Here is a 20,067-nt window from a genome sequence, read left to right as displayed (position 1 = left end):
TTCCCCAAAGCCAGGCATTTGCACACACCAATTAACTCATTTCTTTCTCCTGCTGTCGAGAAGTAAATAGAAACTAACAGCTGAGCACAGATTCACACTGGGTGTATATTTGGTGATGACTCACCAAGAATTAGCAGCCAAGGTGCCAGTTGTTCTTACGCCATGGAAAGAAAACCTATTTTAGACAAAACTGTAACCTCACGGATGCCCCCAGAAAGCACCAGAGCTGTAAGACAAAATCCATATAATATAGGTTTCATGTCAGAACGGCGCTCCACCCACGCACAGCGTGTTCGAAGCCCCGCCCACTCCCATACCCCGCCCACTCGTTGATATCCTATCCCGCCCACTCAGTTCTCCGCCCAGACTCCAACCTCGCCCCTGCCGTGCGCTACTGGCCTTTCCACATGCCTGCCAGACCTCCAGGGCCAGCTGTGCTGGGGGGGGCGGCCCCCCAAGGCTTGTGTCACTTTCTGGACGCCTCTGAGTCAGGCTTCTTCTGCACTGCCCCTCTCGTTTTCCACAAGACACTAGCCCGTCGTCATCATTCTTAGGACTGTTAACGTCAGGCCTACCTGGTGGAGGCATGGAGGGGACACCTGGCTCCCCTGTGTCCCCTCCCAGGCAGCCAGTCCTGGCTCTCTGGCCCAGAGCTGCCCCCAGCTCCTACACTCCAACTCGGTGTTTGGAGGACGTGGAAACCCCTCCGGAGAGAAGATTCAGATAAGAAATAAATTGGGGCACTTCCCTGGTGGTGCAGGTGGATAAGACTCAGCCTGCCAGTGCAGGGGACACAAGTTTAGTCCCTGGTCCAGAAAGATTCCACATGCTGCGGAGCAACTAAGCCTATGCACGGCAGCTTCTGAGCCCTCATGCCACAACTGCTGAAGCCCAAGTGTCCTAGGGCCTGTGAGCTGCAACTACTGAGTCTGTGTGCTGCAATTACTGAAGTCCATCTGCGCTGGAGCTGCACACCTCAACTACTGAGCCCACGTTTTGTAACTACTGTGCCTAGAGCCTGTGCTCTGCAACAAGAGAAGTCACTGAAATGAGAAGTCTGAGCGTCACACTGAAGAGTAACCCCTGCTCGCCACAACTAGAGAAAGCTGGTATGCAGCAAGGAAGACCCACTGCAACCAAAAATAAAAATACATTATAAAAAAAAAGAAAGAAATTGGGGGTCAGGGTGGAAGTGCTTGAAATATAAGCCAGTTTGTCCTTTACAGTAATTCTGAAGTTATGCCAGCTGGAGCAATACAGGTTCTCCCATGGCAAGTAAGCCCTTCCTGGGGAGAAGGGGAAGCTCCTGGTGTCCACCTTCCCTGGACAACAGCCCCCATCCCTGTCCTTCCTGCCCCTGCCCCCAGGTCCACGGCTGAGCCCCAGAGTAAAGGTCTCCGTGGCTCTCTGGTGGAGGCTTCTGTGTGGAGACCGACAAGGGCACATGGGGGCTGCAGGAAGGAAGCTGGACACCAGGAAGGAGGGCGGGTATGGGTGTGAGAGCAGGACACGCTCATTCCCTGGCTGGGAAGGAGTCATCCGAGGGCGCTCTCCCCGACTCTGCTCTTTCAGTTAGGACTGTGCTGAGACGGACGAAGCAGGATGCCCTCAGAGGAGAGGACCCCCAGTCCCTGCACCAAGGCCCCGCGGGCTGTTGAAGCCTTGAGGTGGACGGCAGGCCCCCACAGGGCAAGTGCAAGCTGGAGAACAGGGAGGGCTTCTGCTAATGCAGACCCTTGAAGCCCCCCTGAGGACTGATCACTCTCTGGAAGTAGGTGGTGCCGAAGGATCAGTGGTGTCTGGTCCCCGTGTTGTCTCCAATTCAGAGACCCTTCTGGGGAGTGGGTTTGTGGACTTTGAGGTCGGAAGGAGTCAAAGACTTGCCTGAGGTGAGATCCTGACTCCATTTTCCCAGCTGTGTGAACTTGGGTGAACAATCACTTACTTACTGGGCTTCAGTTTCCCTGCTTCTTCTTTTTCTCTTTTTTTTTGGCCTTGCGAGTTGGCTTGTGGGATCTTAGTTCCTCCACCAGGGATTGAACCCAGGCCCTCAGCAGAGAAAGTGCAGTTTTAACCGCTGGACCTTGAGGGAATTCCCCTTCCCTGCTTGTGAGAAGTCCATGATCCTCACATTTGGCAAGTGTTTGGGGCAAGCGACTGGTACACAGCGAGCGCCTAGGTGTGTCATCAGCCGAGTCCCCGTGGAGTGTTGACGGAGCCTCCATTGGATACCCGTCATGCTCCTGCACACTCTGGTCCGCTGTGGTTTTAACTTTTGATACTGTAGGAGCTCACACAGCTCATTCCGTGTCATCAGTGCATCACAGGCATCTCAGGGAGAGGTTAGGCAGAAATATGTTGCCACCAGTCACCCCCACCATGCCAGTCACTTCTGCCACACCAATGCCAGCTGCCCCTGGCTCCGCAGCAGGTGCCTGGGATGGGAGGAGTGGGGTTGGGGCTTGCCATTGAGACAGGACAGTTGGACTGGGGTACACACATGCCCATGTACACAAGCACAAGGCAGGTCTCAGACGGAGGAGCAGACAGGGTCCCAGAGAGAGGGAGGTTGGGGCCCTCCTCTGGAGGACAACCTCAGGACACAGAGAAGAGAGTGCCATTTGAAGAGGAGTCTCACCGACTCTGCTCTTTCAGTTGGGACTGCGCTGAGATGAGAAGAGGGAGAAGCTGAAGAAACGGAACACCAAGAAACTGCAAGGGCAGGATGTCACAAAGCAGGATGTTTGACTCAAAGGCAGGAGTATCTGGAAATGTATGGAAGGGTTGGATTAGCAAGGCCATGGTCCCATCTTCCACCACAGAGCCATCATGGGACATTTTCTCATGGATGTATAAGCACATACAAATGATTAGTCATGTATCTAATATGTAATTAATATTTCTGCTTCAAATATCAACACAAATTTTTAAAATAACACAGGCTTAAAAAGCACATGGTGAATTTACATCTTTATATTTGATTCAGGAAAATTAGACTCAGTAGATACAATGGCCCTGGGAGAACCCTTGTAACAGTAGATGCATAGTCAGCAAAATCTTATGTGGACCAGAAAAAAAAGAAAAAATGGACTGAAGGGTTAAATTGATACGACAATAATTTCATTCAAATGAAAATTGAAAAATAAAATGGTTTATAAAAATAAACCATTTCAATGAGGTCAGAAATGAAATGGACTTGATAAAACTCACTCTTGAAAGTAATTTCTCAGCAAAGTCTCAATTAGTGGTGGCATAATTCTGATGAAAACTTTCCTGTTCATGGCATGAAGTTAAAGTGACTGAGACCACAGATAAAGACAGGTTGTAACAGGCCTTGACCCTGCACGCTGCTGTGCTACCCTGGACAGATGTGATTCAGGTACTCTATGACCTTTACAAAATTTTTGAAATTCTCCTTACTATCCTCTGAAGTGTCAGTTCACCTGCTACCATTTGTAGATTTTAATCTGCTCATTTTTGCTTTTTTAAATTGTGAAACACAGGACTTCTCTAGTGGTCCAGTGGCTAAGATCCTTAGCTCCCAGTGCTGGAGGCCTGGGTTCAATCCTTGGTCAGAGAACTAGATGTTCCAGAGAACATGCTGCAACTAAAAGTTTGTATGCTGCAACTAAGTGTTTGCATGCTGTAACTGAGACTCAGTGCAGTCAAATATGAATGCATGTGGGCGTGCTAAGTCCCTTCAGTTGTATCTGACTCTTCAAAACCTTATGGACTGTAGCCTACCAGACTCCTCTGTCCAAGGGATTCTCCAATCAAGGATATTGAAGTGGACTGCATGCTCTCCTCCAGGGGATCTTTCTGACCCAGGGATCAATCCTGTTCCACCTCTTTATGTCTCCTGCATAGGCAGGTGGGTTCTTTACCACTGGTGCCACCTGGGAAGCCCCAAATATTAACAACTAAATATAAATAAATATTTTTTCAATTGTGAAATACTATATATATATGGAAAAGTACATGAAAACACATGTGTACCACTTAATAAATAATTATAAATACTTGAATTGTAAATCACCCCCACAGGTCAAGAAATACAGCATGGCTGGTGCGCCAGAGACTGTGCACATACCTCCCCAGTACAACACCCTCCCTCCTGTGTGACTGCAACCACTGTTTCGGAGGTGGGCTCCCTCAGGAACAGATAAGGTACAGTGCAAATATCTTACATGAGGGTGACCCTGGGAAGCCTTTGTGGGGGTGGGAAAGTGAAGCAGGAAGTCAGAAAAGAATGTTAAGTTGACTGGAATGCATCCCTCTGGGGAACTTTAGCAGTGGGGCAGTCTCAGAGATAGCTGCTCCTGGGGGCACTGGACTGGCCCAGCACCAGGGGTAAAGAAAACTCTTGCACAGTCCCAGGAGCTGGATCCTGGAATCCCTGGGCTGGTGAATGTCAGTGAATGTCAAAGGCGCATGTGTGGGGTACCAACAACATCTGTTTCAACTACTGTCCTGACTTTTGTGAAAGACTCCAGTGTTCTTGCCTGGAGAATCCCAGGGATGGGGGAGCCTGGTGGGCTTCAGTTTATGGGGTCACACAGAGTCGGACACGACTGAAGTGACTTAGCAGCAGCAGCAGCATGGTGTTATCAGGGACTTCCCCGATGGCTCAGATGGTAAAGAATCTGCCAGCAGTGTAGGAGACATAAACTTCACCAAATATATATAGTCCGGATCTGCATGTACAGGCAAGCACTAAATCTTGTGTATGTGACTATGCCTTCAACTTCTAACAGGACTCAAAGCTTTCTGAAAGACTGTCTCCCAGATTATAGTCCTCAGGTCAGCTCAATTAGAATTCTCTATTTCCTCTTTAAATTGACTATTGATTAATTTTTTGTTGCTGTTGACAAACCAAAAAGAGTTTCTAGAGATAAAAATATAATATTAAATTATTTTAATATTAAAATTTAAAATATTAAAAATTAAAAAAATTTAACATAATATTAAAAATTTAAAGCCTAATGAACAGGTTCAATAGAACAGACCCGTGATCCCTTACAGAATTAAGAAAGGAAAAAATTAATCTTCCAAAGAGTTACCTTACTGGCATCAGAAGTAGAAAAAAAAAGATATTTACAGTCAGGCTAGCATTTCCAGCTTTGAGGAGGTCTGGTTAATGTATGGGCTTCCCAGGTGGCTCAGAGGCACAGTATCCGCCTGCCAGTGCAGGAGCTGCAGGAGACGTGGGTTCAATCCCTGGGTTGGAAAGATCCCCTGGAGAAGGGCATTGTATCCCACTCCAGTATTTTTGCCTGGGAAATCCCATGAACTGAGGAGCCTGGCAGGCTACAGTCCATGGGGTCGCCAAGAGTTGGACACGACTGAGCATGCACAGTTAATGTATTAATATAACGCAGATGTACATTACCGAGGACCCAATATGGGCAGGAAGTATGTTATGCCTAAATTTTCTTGTTTTGCCTTAAAACATAAATTTTACTTCCTTGGGTTCTTTATTGAATCTGAGATTGTGCACTTAACAGAAACGTATTTTTAAAAATTATTTATTTAAATTTTAAAAATTATTTTATTTTTGGTTATGCCTGGTCTTCGTTGCTGCGAATGGGCTTTCTCTAGTTTCGGGAAATGGGGACGACTCTTTGCTGCGGTGCACAGGCCTCTCATTGTGGAAATTTCTCTTATTTCAGAGCACAGGCTCTAGGCACTCGGGCTTCAGTGGTTGCAGTATGCAAACTCAGTACTTGTGACTCTGGACTCAGTAGCTGTGTGACTCACAAGTTGTGGAGCACAGGCTCAGTAGTTCAGGTGCCTGGCTTTAGTTGCCTGCAGCATGTGAAATCTTCCCGGGCCAGGGATTGAACCCATGTCTCCTGCATTGGCAGGTAGATTTTTAACCACTGTACCACCAGAGAATTCCAGAAATGTATTTTCAGATAGTTCTGGAGGCTGGATGTCAGGGTGCCAGCAGCACTGGTTCAGAGCTCCTGGTGTATGTATGAAGAGATTAGGGGCTAATGTTCCTTGCTATCTTGTCATCTCTCCAATGCTTTGGATACGTATTGAAGCTCTCTGAATCAGCATTTCTAGTTATTTTTAGCAGGAATGTTGGTCCGAACTATCTGCTTTTTCCTTAATTCTTCAAACTTCAGAACCTCAATTATTATTCATTCTTCCATTGTTCTAGCACATTCTCAGTGAATGCCCACAACATGACTGGCATTGTGCATCATGCTAAGTAAGCACTGGGAAACAATGGGGAATGTGATGGTCAGTTTTGTGTGTCAGTTCAGCTGGGGCACAGTGCTCAGATATTTGATGTCAAACATTATCCTGGATGCTTCTGTGAGGGTGTTTTTTAGATGACATTAACATTTAAACCAGTGGACTTTGAGTGACGCCAGTTACCCACTCCAGAGTGGGTGGCCCACGTCCACTCAGCTGAAGGGCTGCTGAGAACACTGACCTCCCGTGAGGGAGAAGGAATTCTGCCAATAGGACTCTGCCCTCAGCCTCCAGCTTCCTGGTCTACTCTGCAGATTTTGATCTTCCCTCTCCACAATTAAGGACTTCCCTGTAGCTCAGACGGTAAAGAATCTGCCTGCAGTGCAGGAGATGCAGGTTTGATCCCTGGGTCAGGGAGATCCTCTGGAGGAGGGAATGGTTACCCACTCCAGTATTCTTGCCTGGAGAATTCCATGGACAGAGGAGCCTGGAGTCTGTGGGGTTGCAGAGTCGGACACGACTGAGCAACTAACACTGCACTACTACACTACTGCTACCTCCACAGCTGTGTGAGCCCTGTTAACCCAAAAAAGAGAACATCTGGTTGGTATACGAGCAAAATGGGTTTATTCAGGAACAGCAAAGCATTGCAATTCGGGATAAGACAAAGCTGCAGACAAAGCCAACAAACAAAGGAGAGGAATGTTATTTTATAGACAGAAAGGAGGAAGCTGGAGAGGTTCTTCTGAACAAAAGTCAACCCACTCCAATATACTTGCCTGGAAAATTCCATGGATGAAGGAGCCTGGCAGGCTACAGTTCATGGGGTCACAAAGAGTCAGACACAACTGAGCGACTTCACCACTGAAAGAAAGTGAGAGTTGAGAGTAATCACTGGTTTTCATTGGCTGAGTACACTGGGTAATTGATTTCTTGTAGGAGATACAAGGAGAAGGCAATGGCAACCCACTCTAGTACTCTTGCCTGGAAAATCCCATGGACGGTGGGTTGCAGTCCATGGGGTCCCGAAGAGTCAGACGTGACTGAGTGACTTCACTTTCATTTTTCACTTTCATGCATTGGGGAAGGAAATGGCAACCCACTCTAATGTTTTTGGCTGGAGAATCCCAGGGATGGAGGAGCCTGGTGGGCTGCTGTCTACGGGGTCGCACAGAGTCGGACACGACTGAAGCAATTTAGCAGCAGCAGCTGCAGCAGGAGATAAAAAGAACACCTTTCCTGATGAGGCGTGTAATTGAGGATTCTTTCCTGTTGATGATTCTTCTTGTTGGGGTCTGTAATTGACAGTTTTTCCTGTTCTTGACCCTGAGTGGCCCCAAGGCAATGGCACTTGCTGACTCATCTTTACCTTCAGGCTGGGTCTGGGCGGACTGTGTGAGAGCTCTCCCTTTTGGTCTTCCCACTCCATTTTAAACAGGTTTCCCTTTATTAATCCTCACAGCCATTCATTAAAATAAACCTCCCTCTCTATATACACACACACCCTGTTGATTCGATTTCTCTGGAGACTGACTGACACATGGATCTGTAGACAAAGAATGCCACCTGCCATACCAGTAAACAAAAGATGTTGAGGCCATCAAGCCCTCAGCTACTAAAGCCACCCCCCTCCCCACAACTGTGTACCCTGAGGAGATTCAGGATGGAGAACACAGAATACTGGCCCTAGATCAAAGGAATGGTTTCACTAAGCTCAGACTGTTGCATCTTCCTATACATAGAAAAGGACTTCCCTGATGGCTCAGCAGGTCAAGAATCTGCCTGCAATGCACAGGTTCGATCCCAGGGTCAGAAAGATACCCTGGAGAAGGGAATGGCAACCAATTCCAGTATTTCTTACCTGAAAAATAGACCGAGGAGTCTGACAGGCTCCAGTCCAAAGGGTCGAAAAGAGTCAGACATAACTGAGCCACCAAGTGCACACACATACACAGAATAGCACCAGATTCATTTACTTGAGATGTCAGGTTTTCTTTAATTAGCAGTAGTCTTTTGATGTTTGACTACTTGTTTCTTTTTTATGGTGGGTTTGTTTGTTTTTTTTGCAAAAACTTGTATACATCCTTGCCCTTTCCTTCCCTCTTCTGAATAGTCCCTCATAACCACCTGAGAGGCTGTCTTCCCAGCTTAAGTCATCAGTAATGTCTCCAATAAAACATAATTCTCAGCTTTTAGTCTGTGTTTGTTTTTTTCAGTCGACAGAATAAAGACTTTATTCAGCCCTCAAACCTCAAATCATTAAAATCTAGTTGGGAGACTGAAGATAACTGGAGGCGTGGGTGCTACGTCGCTTCAGTCATGTCCCACTCTTTGTGACCCCATGGACTGTAACCCGCCAGGCTCCTCTGTCCGTGGGATTCTCCAGGCAAGAATACTGGAATGGGTTGCTATGCCCTTTTCCAAGGGATCTTCCAGACCCAGGAACCGAACTCGTGTCTCTTAGGTCTCCTGCATTGGTGGGGGGGGGGTTCTTTACCACTAGTGCCACCTGGGAAGCCCTACAGGATAATCACCTGCAAACAAACAAACAAACAGAAAAAACAGCATCCCGTAGGATGTTACAGAGGCGTCCAGGTCGAGAAAGTCCCTGGGAGGGGTGATGTTCAGACCTGGAGCCGGTGGAGGTGATGAGGGGCCGGAGCAGGACGCAGTGTCACGGGCAGGTCACAGGTCAGGTCAGGGGAAAGGTCTGGGCGAGGCCCCTGGCAGGGAGAGTCACCCGGGTCTCGGGGCTGCGGGAGCGCGACACGACCCCGCCCCGACCTCACGTCGCCCCGCCCCTCCAGCTCCGCGCGCTCCGGCCGGTCCCGCCCCTCAACCAATTCCCGCGCGCCGCCGTGGCGTCGCGGCGCCTGCGTGCGGCCTGAGGCGGGTCGGCAGCCCGGAGGCGGGTCGGCGGCCTCGGCTCGGGGAACATGGAGGAGCTACTGAAGCGGGAGCTGGGATGCGATTCCGTCAAGGCCACGGGCCACTCGGGTGGCGGCTGCATTAGCCAGGGCCAGAGCTACGACACGGACAAAGGGCGAGTGTTTGTGAAAGTGAACCCCAAGCCGGAGGTCAGGGTCGCCGCGGGTGCGGGTTGGGGGGCGGGGCCGGGCCGGGCCGAGGGTCTGTCTTCCCGGGTCCTCGTCCGGGCTCGCGGGTGGGGGCCTGTCTGGAGTTGGGGTCCGTGTCCGGGCTCGGTGTCGGGAGCCGGTCCGAGCCTGGGCCGTTGGCTGAGGAGGCGCTCGGTGACCCGTGTCGTCGTCGGGCCGGCTTGGACTTTTCCGCGGCTCAGCTGTATGGCCCCTCGAACCCTCGGGAGGTCGGTGCGGGTCCAGGCCTGTCCGGCGCGAGCCTCTCCCGCCACTGGGACGCTGTGGATGGTTTTCCTGCGCGACCCAGGTGGCCGCTGCCTTGAAAGTCCATTGTTTGGCGAGTTTTGAATAAGGACAGGTAACAGAAACCCCTTGTCTTGGGGTTTATTTGGACTTGCAGAGATCGTAGTAATGTAGCCTTGTCTTTCGTCCTCAGGGCTACTGTAACACTCCCGCACTCTGGGCCGCTTTAAACCGGAACATGTGCTTTTCGGGGTCTGGTCTTGGAGGCTGGACGTCCAAGAACGTGGTGAGGCCTCCTTTCCTGGTGGGGAGGCCACTTTTCCCCGTGACCCCATGTGGCGGAAGGGCCCGAAGAGCTCTCTGGGATCTTTTACAGGGGCTCTAATCTTCCCATGAGGGCTCCACCCCTGTGGCCCTGTCACTTCCCAAGGCACCGCCTCCTAACACCATTATATTGGGGGTTAGGTTTCAACCTATGAATTTTCCGGGGCCACATTCAGTCCCTAGGGCTACCTCTCCATTCTGTTTGTATCTGAACATTTTCTCAGGTGTTCCCGTATAAAATAGGTGAGCCTCCCTGCTGAAGGTGACTTACTCCGGGATGTCCCTTCTTTGCACACTTTGGGTAGGTCGTGCCCATAATGTTAGCTGGGAGGTCCCGGATGGCTCTAGTAAGCCGCGAACAGGACTGGCAATACCTTGTTTCAAATAGGGCTGAAGGCAGTGACCCGAGTACCGGGTCCTGTGTGTTGCACACCCTCAGCGCTTCTATCCTTTCCTTGGAAGTCACACTTGCAGAATCCCACCCTACATAGTGTGGGATGATCTCTTTCTGTATTGATGTTGTTCTCTCAAGACCAGCTTTCAACTCTTTGTTCTACAGAGATGGGCTCCATATCATCCTGTACATCCCTTCTATAGGAATTTGGCAAATAACGGTCCTTGAAGTTGCTCTTTTACATTGGTTTCCCCAGGCAGTACTAATGTAGTGGAGGTGTCCTTCCTTACTTTCTATCATGTGGCTCCATCCTTTTCATGTCTGTATTTTCACTGTCATTAGCATTTATAATAATTCAAAACTTGGTATGGATTACAAGGAAGCAAATGCTTTCCAGCGATTAAAATGGAACCACTCAGCAGTGCTTTTTAAATGTTGTCTTTCTGCTACTATTTCTTCCAGTTCTAGTTTTTTATTTTGTCATCAGGGTCTGTTTTATTTTTGCTAGTCTTCACATAAGTTCTTTCTAATCCTTTGGTAGATAGTTTCAAACAGGTCTCTTTCTAGTTTGCTTGGATAGATACTTGTGTGAGTTATGCAGATGTATCGGCTATAGCAGAAACATTTGCTGATTGTATGGAAAATAGGACTCTCTTTATGCTTTGTTTTGTAGGAGGTGAAAATGTCTTCTGGACTTCTAAGAGAAGACTACATGGCTACTCTTCTGTTTTCCTTCTCACTCTCTGCTCGAACGACCTGGTCTAAGTTTTTCCTCTTCATTATGCTTATCTGTCCTTTGCATGCTTGTATATTTGGTTTTCTCTCATGTTCCTCTCTTAAGCCCTGGACCTTTTGTAACTCTGCACTCCAACTGATGCTTACTTTGCCCTGCGACCACTCTGGAGGAGTGGTCTTAGGGTTAGACTCTTAGGACTGTGTGGTAGTAGACACTTCTGTGAGGGAGCCTTGCCTCTTGCTGGCTTCACAGACCCTTCTTCACCTCTCCCTGCATTTTTTTTTTAATTTAAATTTTAAAAAAATTCTATTTCTTTATGCTGCATAGCAGTGCTTTAGTACAAAGTACATCCTGGGCCCAGGTGTGTTCCTTCATCTTCAGAGAGTGCTATGAAAATTCTCCTTAAGACACAGTTCTTATCTTGCTTCTCAGCAACATTAGCTCCCCAAGGTGGTATACTAATAATTGGTAAAGTGTTTAGAATGGACTAATTCTAATTAACTAATTAATTAACTAATCTAATTAACTAATTAACTGTTAGCTGCTAACTCAGTTAATTACAGCAGCAAACCTATGAAATTGGTACTGTTATTAACTCCGTTTTACAGATGAGGGAACCATCTGTAAAATGAGAATTAGTAACTATGAGGGATAGAAGTAGAATATCCTGGGTTACTGTTTGTAGTGAACCCAAACTAGAAGCCCAGTGTCCTTCATTGGACGAACACAGTTTTGGAACCTTTGCTCTACAGAACAAGGACAATAAACTCTATTGATGCACCAGTGTCACAGCGTGAAATGAAGAGGCCTGACTGTCTGCCTCTGTGTAGAGGACAAAATAGATGGACAGATGCAGCGGTGGGGCGGCAGCGTCTGGGTGGAGAGGAGCACCAAGTGGCTGCCATGTGGATGTGTTGACGCGGTGTGTTCCAGGGTGAGATTTGCCTTCCAAAAGCAGGAGCAAGGACTTTTGAACTAGAAATGGGAAATGACAGAGGTGAAGTGGTGTCCAGTGCTAGGAGACGCCATAGGATTTGGTGGTCCATTCAGGTGAGAAGTGTCACCAGCTTGCTGGCACATGCAGTTGAGGGCCACCTGTGCCTGAGGGCCCAGTGCGACAGGATTATGGTTGAGGTGCTATGTGAGGATGACCCATGTACACAGTCCAGTTGTGCACCAGGCGTAGGTTCCTCCCTCTGGAGAGATGGGGATCAGTGACAGCCTGTGTGCTCAGTCATGTCCAGTCCTTTTGGAACCATAGCCCCTCTGTCCATGGGATTCTCCAGGCAAGAATGCTGGAATGGGTTGCCACACCCTTCTCGGAGATCTTCATGACCCAGGAATCAAATCTGTCTCCTGCATTGGCGGGTGGATTCTTTACCACTGCGCCACCTGGGAAGCCCAGTGACAACATACACATACACAAAACTGGCAAGCACAATCGCTTTAATTCCCTCGCAGCTTCAGAAGGTGGAATCTGCTCTACTGAAAAGCGAAAAAGTTGTCCATTCTGTTGAGTCTGCAGAGAGCCTTGGTTGTGGTGCTGGAGAAAATACGTCCATATAGAACCTTGCTCTCCCTCCTCCTCCCCTCCCTTGTTATTTCTCTGACAGGCCAGAAGGATGTTTGAAGGCGAGATGGCAAGTTTAATTGCCATCCTAAGGACAGGCACAGTGAAGGTGCCCAAACCCATCAAGGTCCTTGATGCCCCAGGAGGCGGCAGCATGCTGGTGATGGAGCATTTAGACATGCGGCATCTGAGCAGGTACTTCCTGGCAGCTTCACCTCTTTGTCCTTCCTCTGAGTGGGAAGCTTGCATTTGGGGGTACAATTCTGCAGGGTGTAATAGAATAAACCCGTGACCCCACACATCCCTGGGTCCTGCAGAATGAACAGTATGTACTCTGAGGGCCAAAGGCAAACAGGAGAGGAATCTCGTGGTGAGATGCTGACAGAGGACCTGACTGCAGGCTCTGATGAGGTCCTCCATCTCCCCCTTGCTTCACCAGAACAGACTCTTGTCTCACTTGCTTCATGTTGCTTGAGATCTTTCAATTATAGGTGGGTCCCCATTTGTGCCATGTGTTTAGTGGCTGCCTTTTGGTTTCACAGTCATGCTGCAAAGCTTGGCACCCAGCTGGCAGATCTACACCTAGACAACAAGAGGCTTGGAGAGACTCTCCAGAAGGAGGCTGGCATAGTAGGTACGGCTGTGGGCCCGAGGGGACACCCCCCCCACACCAGACAGACGAAGACATCTGGCCAGTATGGTTGTGTGGGCAGAGTTGTGCTGCTGCTGTGTGTAGGCAGACCTGTGTTGCTGCCACAGGAAAGGAATGTAAACCCAAGGCTGCATATTTGGTGTGCAGTAAACAGTGAATTTGACTAGTGTGTTGTCTCAAAAATGCATTTGAAAGACAGGAAATAGTTCTGGAACTCGAAACTCCATCATATTATAGTTACTTTGATCTCTAACTCCCCAAAAGAAAGCCTATCGAAGTTTCTCTGGCTTACCATACTGTGCCTTTTCTTCTAGGAACAGTCACACATGAGGCTCAGAATGAGAGCCCTCATGACTGACCTTTTTAGAGCTTAGTGTGGTGGTAGCACTGAGGGTGTCTTCTTGAATTTTCATCCTTTGACATTGGATAATTCACGGGTAGCCCAGATGGTTTCTCCGCCAGACAAAGAAGCAGACACAGCAGGAACAGATGACCAAGAACTTACTGTCTTAGGGGAATTCCCTGAAGATCCAGCGGTTAAGACTCTTCCACCACAAGGGGCACAGATTGAATTCCTGGATGGAACTAAGATCCCTCACGGCATGTGGCCAAAAAATAAAAAATAAATTAGAAAAGACAGCCTCGTCGCCTCCACCCACATGTAGTTCAGGCCTTCAGGATTTGCTTTGAGTTTGGGAAGTTGCAGAGGATGACCGTTTACAAGCACAGTGGCTTATCTCCCATAAGTGGCAGATGCTAAAGCGGCCCCTGGAAGCCATTCTCTCCTGTTGGGTCATAGGGTGGATTCCCTCCTTGTTGGGACACAGGGTTGTTGTCGCTCCTCTGATGCCTCTCCTGGGAAGCAGTGGGTGTCCTGGATTGTTGACTCTGATGGGGACAAACTCTGTTCTGGGCCCTGATAGTGCGTGGAGGCCAGGACCCTTGTCTGTCTCTGGAAGAGGACCCAAGGTGGAGAAGGGCATGCTGAGGTCAGGCCTCAGAGCTTCTCTGGGCTCCCAAGCAGGCCCCAAGGGAGCAGGGGTATTGTCATCTCTCTGGTTTCCTTTTGCTTGCAAGGGAGAAGAGATGAGCAGGTGGCGCGGCCCTTCGTGGCCCAGTTCGGGTTTGACGTGGTGACGTGCTGTGGGTACCTCCCCCAGGTGAGTGACACCAGCACTTTGCCTGTATTTCCCAGTCGCAGCAACCATTTAGAAACGCTCACTTTTGATGAAACTTGGTCAAAGGTCTTTGCTCCTGTTTTTTTCTTTGCTAATGTAAAGAGGTCAGCATGGAGAGTGTCTACCTCACATGCTGGGTCAACTCAGAGGAGCCAGGAAGGACTAGCAGGTTAGAATGCTGGATACCAAGGGGGCTGAAAATTAGAAAGTTAAACAGCGTTTGATTTTAAATAGGAGACTCTCAAAGGAAGCATAATAGAGAGGGACTGTAACTTTTGAGTTCCATGATTTTGAGGTTGACTGCCCTGGGGGTTTCAGCCCGGGGAGCCACACTTGGGCGGAGTGGGTAGGATGGCAGCCGCGCCCTCTGAGGAAAAGCAAGCGGCTTCCTGGGAGGACAGCACTAACCTACAGGACACTGTCCACTCGGTTCAGATCGTGAGATGTTGTGGGAGGTTGTCCAGGAGCCTGATGTCCCCGCACGTCCTCCAGACCCCAGGCTGCTGGGTCAGCTCCCCTGCTTCACACCTGTCCCTGTAGTGGCACCTCTGAGGGTCAGCCCTCCCCACCCTGGCTCTGGTGCCTTCCCCTGAGCTCTGTTGTCGCCCACCCAGGTGAATGACTGGCAGCAGGACTGGGTCACTTTCTACGCCCGGCAGCGCATTCAGCCCCAGATGGACCTGGTAGAGCAGAGGTCAGGGGACAGGGAGGCCCGCGAGCTCTGGGCTGCTTTGCAGGTGAGTGTCTGTCTCCCTGTGACCTCCTCCCCGACCCCGACCTGTGCCCATCATGTTCTGCAGGTGCTCTGGCCAACACAGCCACCTTGGTCTGGGTCAGGACGGGAGGCGGGTGTTTCTGTGCACCAACCAGGCACCGGGAGCCACACTCACAAAAGCCTGTGTGTCCCTCCCACACGCATCTATCACTTTGCTGAGGCTGCATTTACCCCACAGTTAAAGATCCCCGGCCTGTTCCATGATCTGGACATCGTCCCATCCCTGCTCCATGGAGACCTTTGGGGAGGAAACGTAGCGGAGGATTCCTCTGGGCCCATCATCTTTGACCCCGCTTCCTTCTATGGCCACTCGGAGTATGAGCTGGCAATAGCCGGCATGTTCGGGGGCTTCAGTAGCGCCTTCTACTCCGCCTACCACAGCAAAATCCCCAAGGCCCCAGGCTTCGAGAAGCGCCTAAAGCTGTATCAGCTGTTCCACTACTTGAACCACTGGAATCACTTTGGATCTGGGTACAGAGGGTCCTCTCTCAGCATCATGAGGAATCTCGTCACTTGAGCTCAGGAGGGAGGCCCGAGTCCTGGTCACCAAATCCTAACCGGACCCCTGTGGCCAGCCTCTCTTACCCTGGAATAGCTTCAGAACGACTTTCCCAGCCTCGTAAATAAAGTATGTGACATCTCAGAAGAAAGCTTTTATCACCCTGAAGTTAGACTTCATAGCTGGATGCAACTGCACTAGAAATTGGTGTGAACCAAGGGACCAATGGAAGGTGGGCTGCATTTAATCCGCAGCTGCCCCAAAGGTGGAGAGGGGAGGTGGCTAGAGTGCCAGGTGCTGCCACCAAGGGCATCTTCCCATTGGCTCCCCGTCTTTGCTGGAGTGACTGGTATCCAGGGTGATGCTTCTTGGTGGGTCAGACTTGATTGTGGACGTGAAGGCATTGGCCTGGGAGCCCCTCCTGATGACCAGTTCCAAACCCAATGCACTCCTTTTCCTCTCTGTGCCGCTGCTAGACCTGCTCATTTCTATAGCTTGTGAGCTGTCATTCATCAGCATTGTAGACACCAGTACTACAGCAGTGGTTTCCCTCCTTCAGTCTTGCAGTGGTGAGAAATGTTCATGAATACCATTGATGCTGCAAATCCTTTTGCATAAAAATTTGAATAAACTTTGAGTGATTTCAGTGATGTGTGAGGCTGTATTTTCCTGATTTAAATTCCCTTCTGTTTATTGGAGCTGTTTGCCAGGAAATTCTCATAATGTGACAATAAACAGGTACAACTGTTGTTTCTTAAAAAAACACTGTTTTTTTCCTTGGCTTTGCTCAGTAAGAGAATCGCTCAGAGCTTCCAGATAAGGGCAGGTGTGGCCTGAGGACTTGCTGCTACCAGTTTAACTGCTGTTGTCATCACCTTATGAGATTGCTTAATGGTAAAGGGAGGTTGAAAGTAACTCTCAAATTGCATTTCAAGGAAGAAGCCAATGGGTGGTCCCTACTAGTTCTGGCTCAGGCCTTGGAGGACACTGGTGTTAGAGGGGACAACTTCTCATGACGAAGGTCCAAGAGGATACATCCATGTTTTCCCCTTGTCTTTTTTTTGTTTCTAGGTCAGGGCTCCTCAGTGGAATTCAGAAGTGGAACTGATGGCTTCAGAGTTTGGTTTTTGGGAGAGGGTTGTGAGTTTTTTTTGTGGCTGCATTGAGTCTTAGTTGCGGCACTCAGGATCTTTTCACTGAGCATGCTGGCTTAGTGGCCTCTTGGCAAGTGGGATCTTGGTTCCCCAACCAGGGATCAAACCCACATCACCTGCATTGGAAGGAGGATTCTTAACTACTGGACCACCAGGGAAGTCCCTGTGACCTTTTTAAAAAAATCATTTTAATTGTCACTCTTTTTAAAATTACTCTTCATTTATTGATGTTTCTTCACTGTATGGGCAGCAGTGGCATGAGAAAATACATAAAATTTCTCCATGCACAAAGGTTGTCTGATTGACCGAAGATGACATGGGAAGAGCATGTTTTGGTTGGAGGAAATTCCTCACTGTGCTCGGGGGCTGAGGTTGGCCCAGTAGGGCACCTGCAGTGAAACTTCCAAGCAAAATCGGGTGCCCCAGATCAGGCCCAGCCTGGGCCAAGAGGCATGTTAGGGAGAAACCTGTCCCCTCCAACCCCTCAGCAGGCATCCCTGGCTCCCTTTCTCCTCCCAAGGCCCCGGCCCTGAGCTGAGAAATCCCACCAGATGGATGGAGGGGGGCCTGTGCCTGGGGGTCCAGCAGTGAGTTCCCACCACCCTGCAGTCCCCATGTGTCCCTCTCACTTGAGTCCAGACTGTGGCTTCTAAGAGCTTGTGGTTGTCAAAAGTTTCAAACCTAGTAATTTCTAGACTATTGTTTGCCAGAATTTTAGCATCTTTACCATGACCTTGATGGGCTTCCCTGGTGGCTCAGATGGTATAGGATCTGCTTGCATTGCAGGAGACCCGGGTTCAATCCCTGGGTTGGGAACATCCCCTGGAGAAAGGAATGGCTACCAGTATTCTTATTCTTGCCTGGAGAATTCCATGGACAGAGGAGCCTGGTGGGCTACAGTCCGTGAAGGTGCAAAGAGTTGGACATAACTGAGTGACTTTCACTCTGACCTTGAGGACCCTGATGACTGTCTCCACGGGAGGTTCACCCCTACCACCACCACGTTTATCACGAGGGCATGTGTGCTGCTGTGTTCACACCTGTCATTACACAGACGTGGTTTCCCAGATGGTTTTGGTTCTGGCAGCAGCCAGACTTGAGTCTTCCTCATAGAGAACATTCTGTGATGAAGACCTTTTGGGAGCTGCAACCCGGTGCTCCTCCTCCTCTGTGGACGACTGGGGAGAAGCAGAAGGGTCAGCAGGCAGATGCTGGTGGATGTGTGTTTGTTTAGTTAGAGGATCTTAAAGGAAGGGGCTCCATTTCATGTCCCTTGGTTCACACAAACCATCCCGTGGGTGGAAGCCCCAGCTGGCATTGTGTGAGTCACTAGTGATGGGGAGGGATTCCGTCTGCTCCAGTGGACTTTCCTGCAGGCCACACTGCACCCTCCAGGTTCTAAGACGGGGAGGCAGTGTGGAGAAGGGACAGGACACTGGGGCCCCCTAACAGGATGGTGGACCCCTTCCAAGAGAGTCATCTTGGGGCTATGCCAGGTGCAGGGAGTGGCTGCTTCTGCCCCACAGTGGCTCCCCCACCATTTCAGCCCAACATGACCAGGGATGAGAGCCAAGGCCAGAGCTTTCCTGGGGCGCTGCATCTTAGGGGGGCAGCCAGTCAGCGTGGTCAAGACAGGATGTCAGGACATATCCCAGAGCTGTGGTAGGCACTCAGATGACAATACTGTGGTGTTCCCAGCTTTTGTGATGGTGCAGTATCTGTCAGCTGTTTTTTCGGTTGCGCTGTACAGCATGCAGGATCTTGGTTCTCCCACCAGCGATCAGACCCGCGCCCCCCTGCAGTGGAAGTGCAGAGTCTTAACCACAGGACAACCAGGGAAGTCCCTTCTGTCAGTTTTTTAGACTGCACTTTGCTGCGGTCGGTTATTCTAAAATAAGTACTTTGGCATCTCATTTTGTATTCATAAGTATATAAATATTCCTATATAAAGGGTTGCCAAAATTGTATAAACCTCAGGCTAGAGGCCACTGGATTCTCCAGAGTTACTGTTTGTGGAGTGTTCTGTTCCTTGAAGGCGCCTCTGTGCGTCTGAGGAGAGGGTGGCACATATGGATTGGGGTGGAGGAGGTTTCGATGGGCATGATTTCAAGGGGCAGGTATGTGGCTGGTGTCCCTGCAGGGAGGCCTGCTGACCCTTTAATGACTAGACCCTCAGGCTAGCTCTGGAGCTCCTGGACTTCTTGGTCACTGAGACAAGAGGAGAGGCCTGTGCCCTTTGAGATGATCAAGCATCTCAGGAGGCCCAGGGAGGTGGAGGTGCCCCAGGCGCCCATGCAGGAGCCAGCTCTGGGACAGTGGCACTTATTTCTTACTGAAAATAGGAATATTATATCAAAGGTTATCTTCTGCTGTCAGGGCATCAGCCTTCCAGAAGGAAGTCTTCAGATAATGGAAGTTTAGCTTTCCACCCAAAGCTACTTACTTTGTATCCTTTTGATGAAAGTGTACCTGAAACATGGGCTTTTCTACCTTAAACAGAGGACGCCAGTGACCTTTACCATCTTCATGATCAGTCTTCATTGTCCAAATCGTCCCCCTGTGTGTCTAAAAATGTTTCAGGTAATTTGTTTATGTTAAGGGGTCTTAGCCAGCTGTGTGCTCAGTTTATGCCCTTGACAGCATCTTGGGTGCGGGGGTGCTGAGAGAACCCTCCCCAGTTTATGGCATGTCATCATCGTCATTAAGGTTTCACCTACAACTTTTCCCTTTGTCTCACTTACCATTTCCCTTTGTCCCCATACCCTCTCACCTTCCCCTCCTTCAGTTCTAACTTGCTGCTTCCAAACCATCAGAAAATCATATAACCGGTGGCGTCCAGAACAGATGCGAGGCAAGGCCTGGAAGTCCCTTGGGAGTGAAGTGTGTGTCTTCAGGGCTTGGGGTTTGAGATCATTCTCGGGCTAATTCTCAGTTTGTTGCTCAGAGTGTGAGCTGAGACAACGGAGAGAGAATGCTTGTAGAAGAGAGTCTGACCTGGGTGGGATCCCTACTGTAAAAAGCTGGGATTCTGACAGGGTCCTGTCTTGCTGTGCAAAGCCCCACTTGGATAAGTTGGTGGCCATGGAGGGCCCCATCTACTGTTGTCTTGAGCCTCACATCTGCAGGGTGTCAGAAAGACACTTGTCAATGGTTGGGATTCTGTTATAGGGTGATGTTATGGGATGTATTAGGCTTCTCTTGTGGCTCAGCTGGTAAAGAATGTGCCCGCAGTGTGGGAGG

At 49.5% G+C, this 20,067-nt stretch overlaps 1 protein-coding gene across 3 annotated transcripts; it reads left to right on the top strand.

Annotated features, from left to right (window-relative positions):
• Positions 1-9,041: 9,041 nt before the first annotated feature.
• FN3KRP (fructosamine 3 kinase related protein) lies at positions 9,042-16,319 on the top strand. Of its 3 annotated transcripts, XM_055408257.2 has the most exons (7): positions 9,042-9,281; positions 9,739-9,831; positions 12,613-12,764; positions 13,112-13,203; positions 14,299-14,381; positions 15,014-15,136; positions 15,353-16,319. In XM_055408257.2, the coding sequence occupies exons 1-7, from the start codon at positions 9,141-9,143 to the stop codon at positions 15,689-15,691; spliced, it is 1,023 nt and encodes a 340-aa protein (XP_055264232.1). In that variant the 5' UTR covers positions 9,042-9,140; the 3' UTR covers positions 15,692-16,319. The 3 variants fall into 3 exon arrangements, with proteins under 3 accessions (XP_055264232.1, XP_055264233.1, XP_088685360.1); XM_055408258.2 differs by lacking the exon at positions 9,739-9,831 and having other exon boundaries at positions 9,046-9,281; XM_088829234.1 differs by lacking the exons at positions 9,042-9,281; positions 9,739-9,831 and adding an exon at positions 9,933-11,022.
• The last annotated feature ends 3,748 nt before the right edge of the window (positions 16,320-20,067 follow it).

The sequence above is a fragment of the Moschus berezovskii genome, chromosome 20 (genome assembly GCF_049115385.1).
Source record: "Moschus berezovskii isolate FMDL1 chromosome 20, NW_MosBer_1.0, whole genome shotgun sequence".
Taxonomy (NCBI): Eukaryota; Metazoa; Chordata; class Mammalia; order Artiodactyla; family Moschidae; genus Moschus; species Moschus berezovskii.
Note: the sequence above shows the minus strand (reverse complement) of the source record. Positions and strands in the feature narration are given on the sequence as shown.

Coding starts and splice junctions, on each gene's coding strand:
- FN3KRP (XM_055408257.2), top strand. CDS start 9,141: ATGGAGGAGCTACTGAAGCGGGAGCTGGGATGCGATTCCGTCAAGGCC. Junction 9,832..12,612: donor GCTGGACGTCCAAGAACGTG/GTGAGGCCTCCT, acceptor TTTCTCTGACAG/GCCAGAAGGATGTTTGAAGG. Junction 15,137..15,352: donor AGCTCTGGGCTGCTTTGCAG/GTGAGTGTCTGT, acceptor TTTACCCCACAG/TTAAAGATCCCCGGCCTGTT.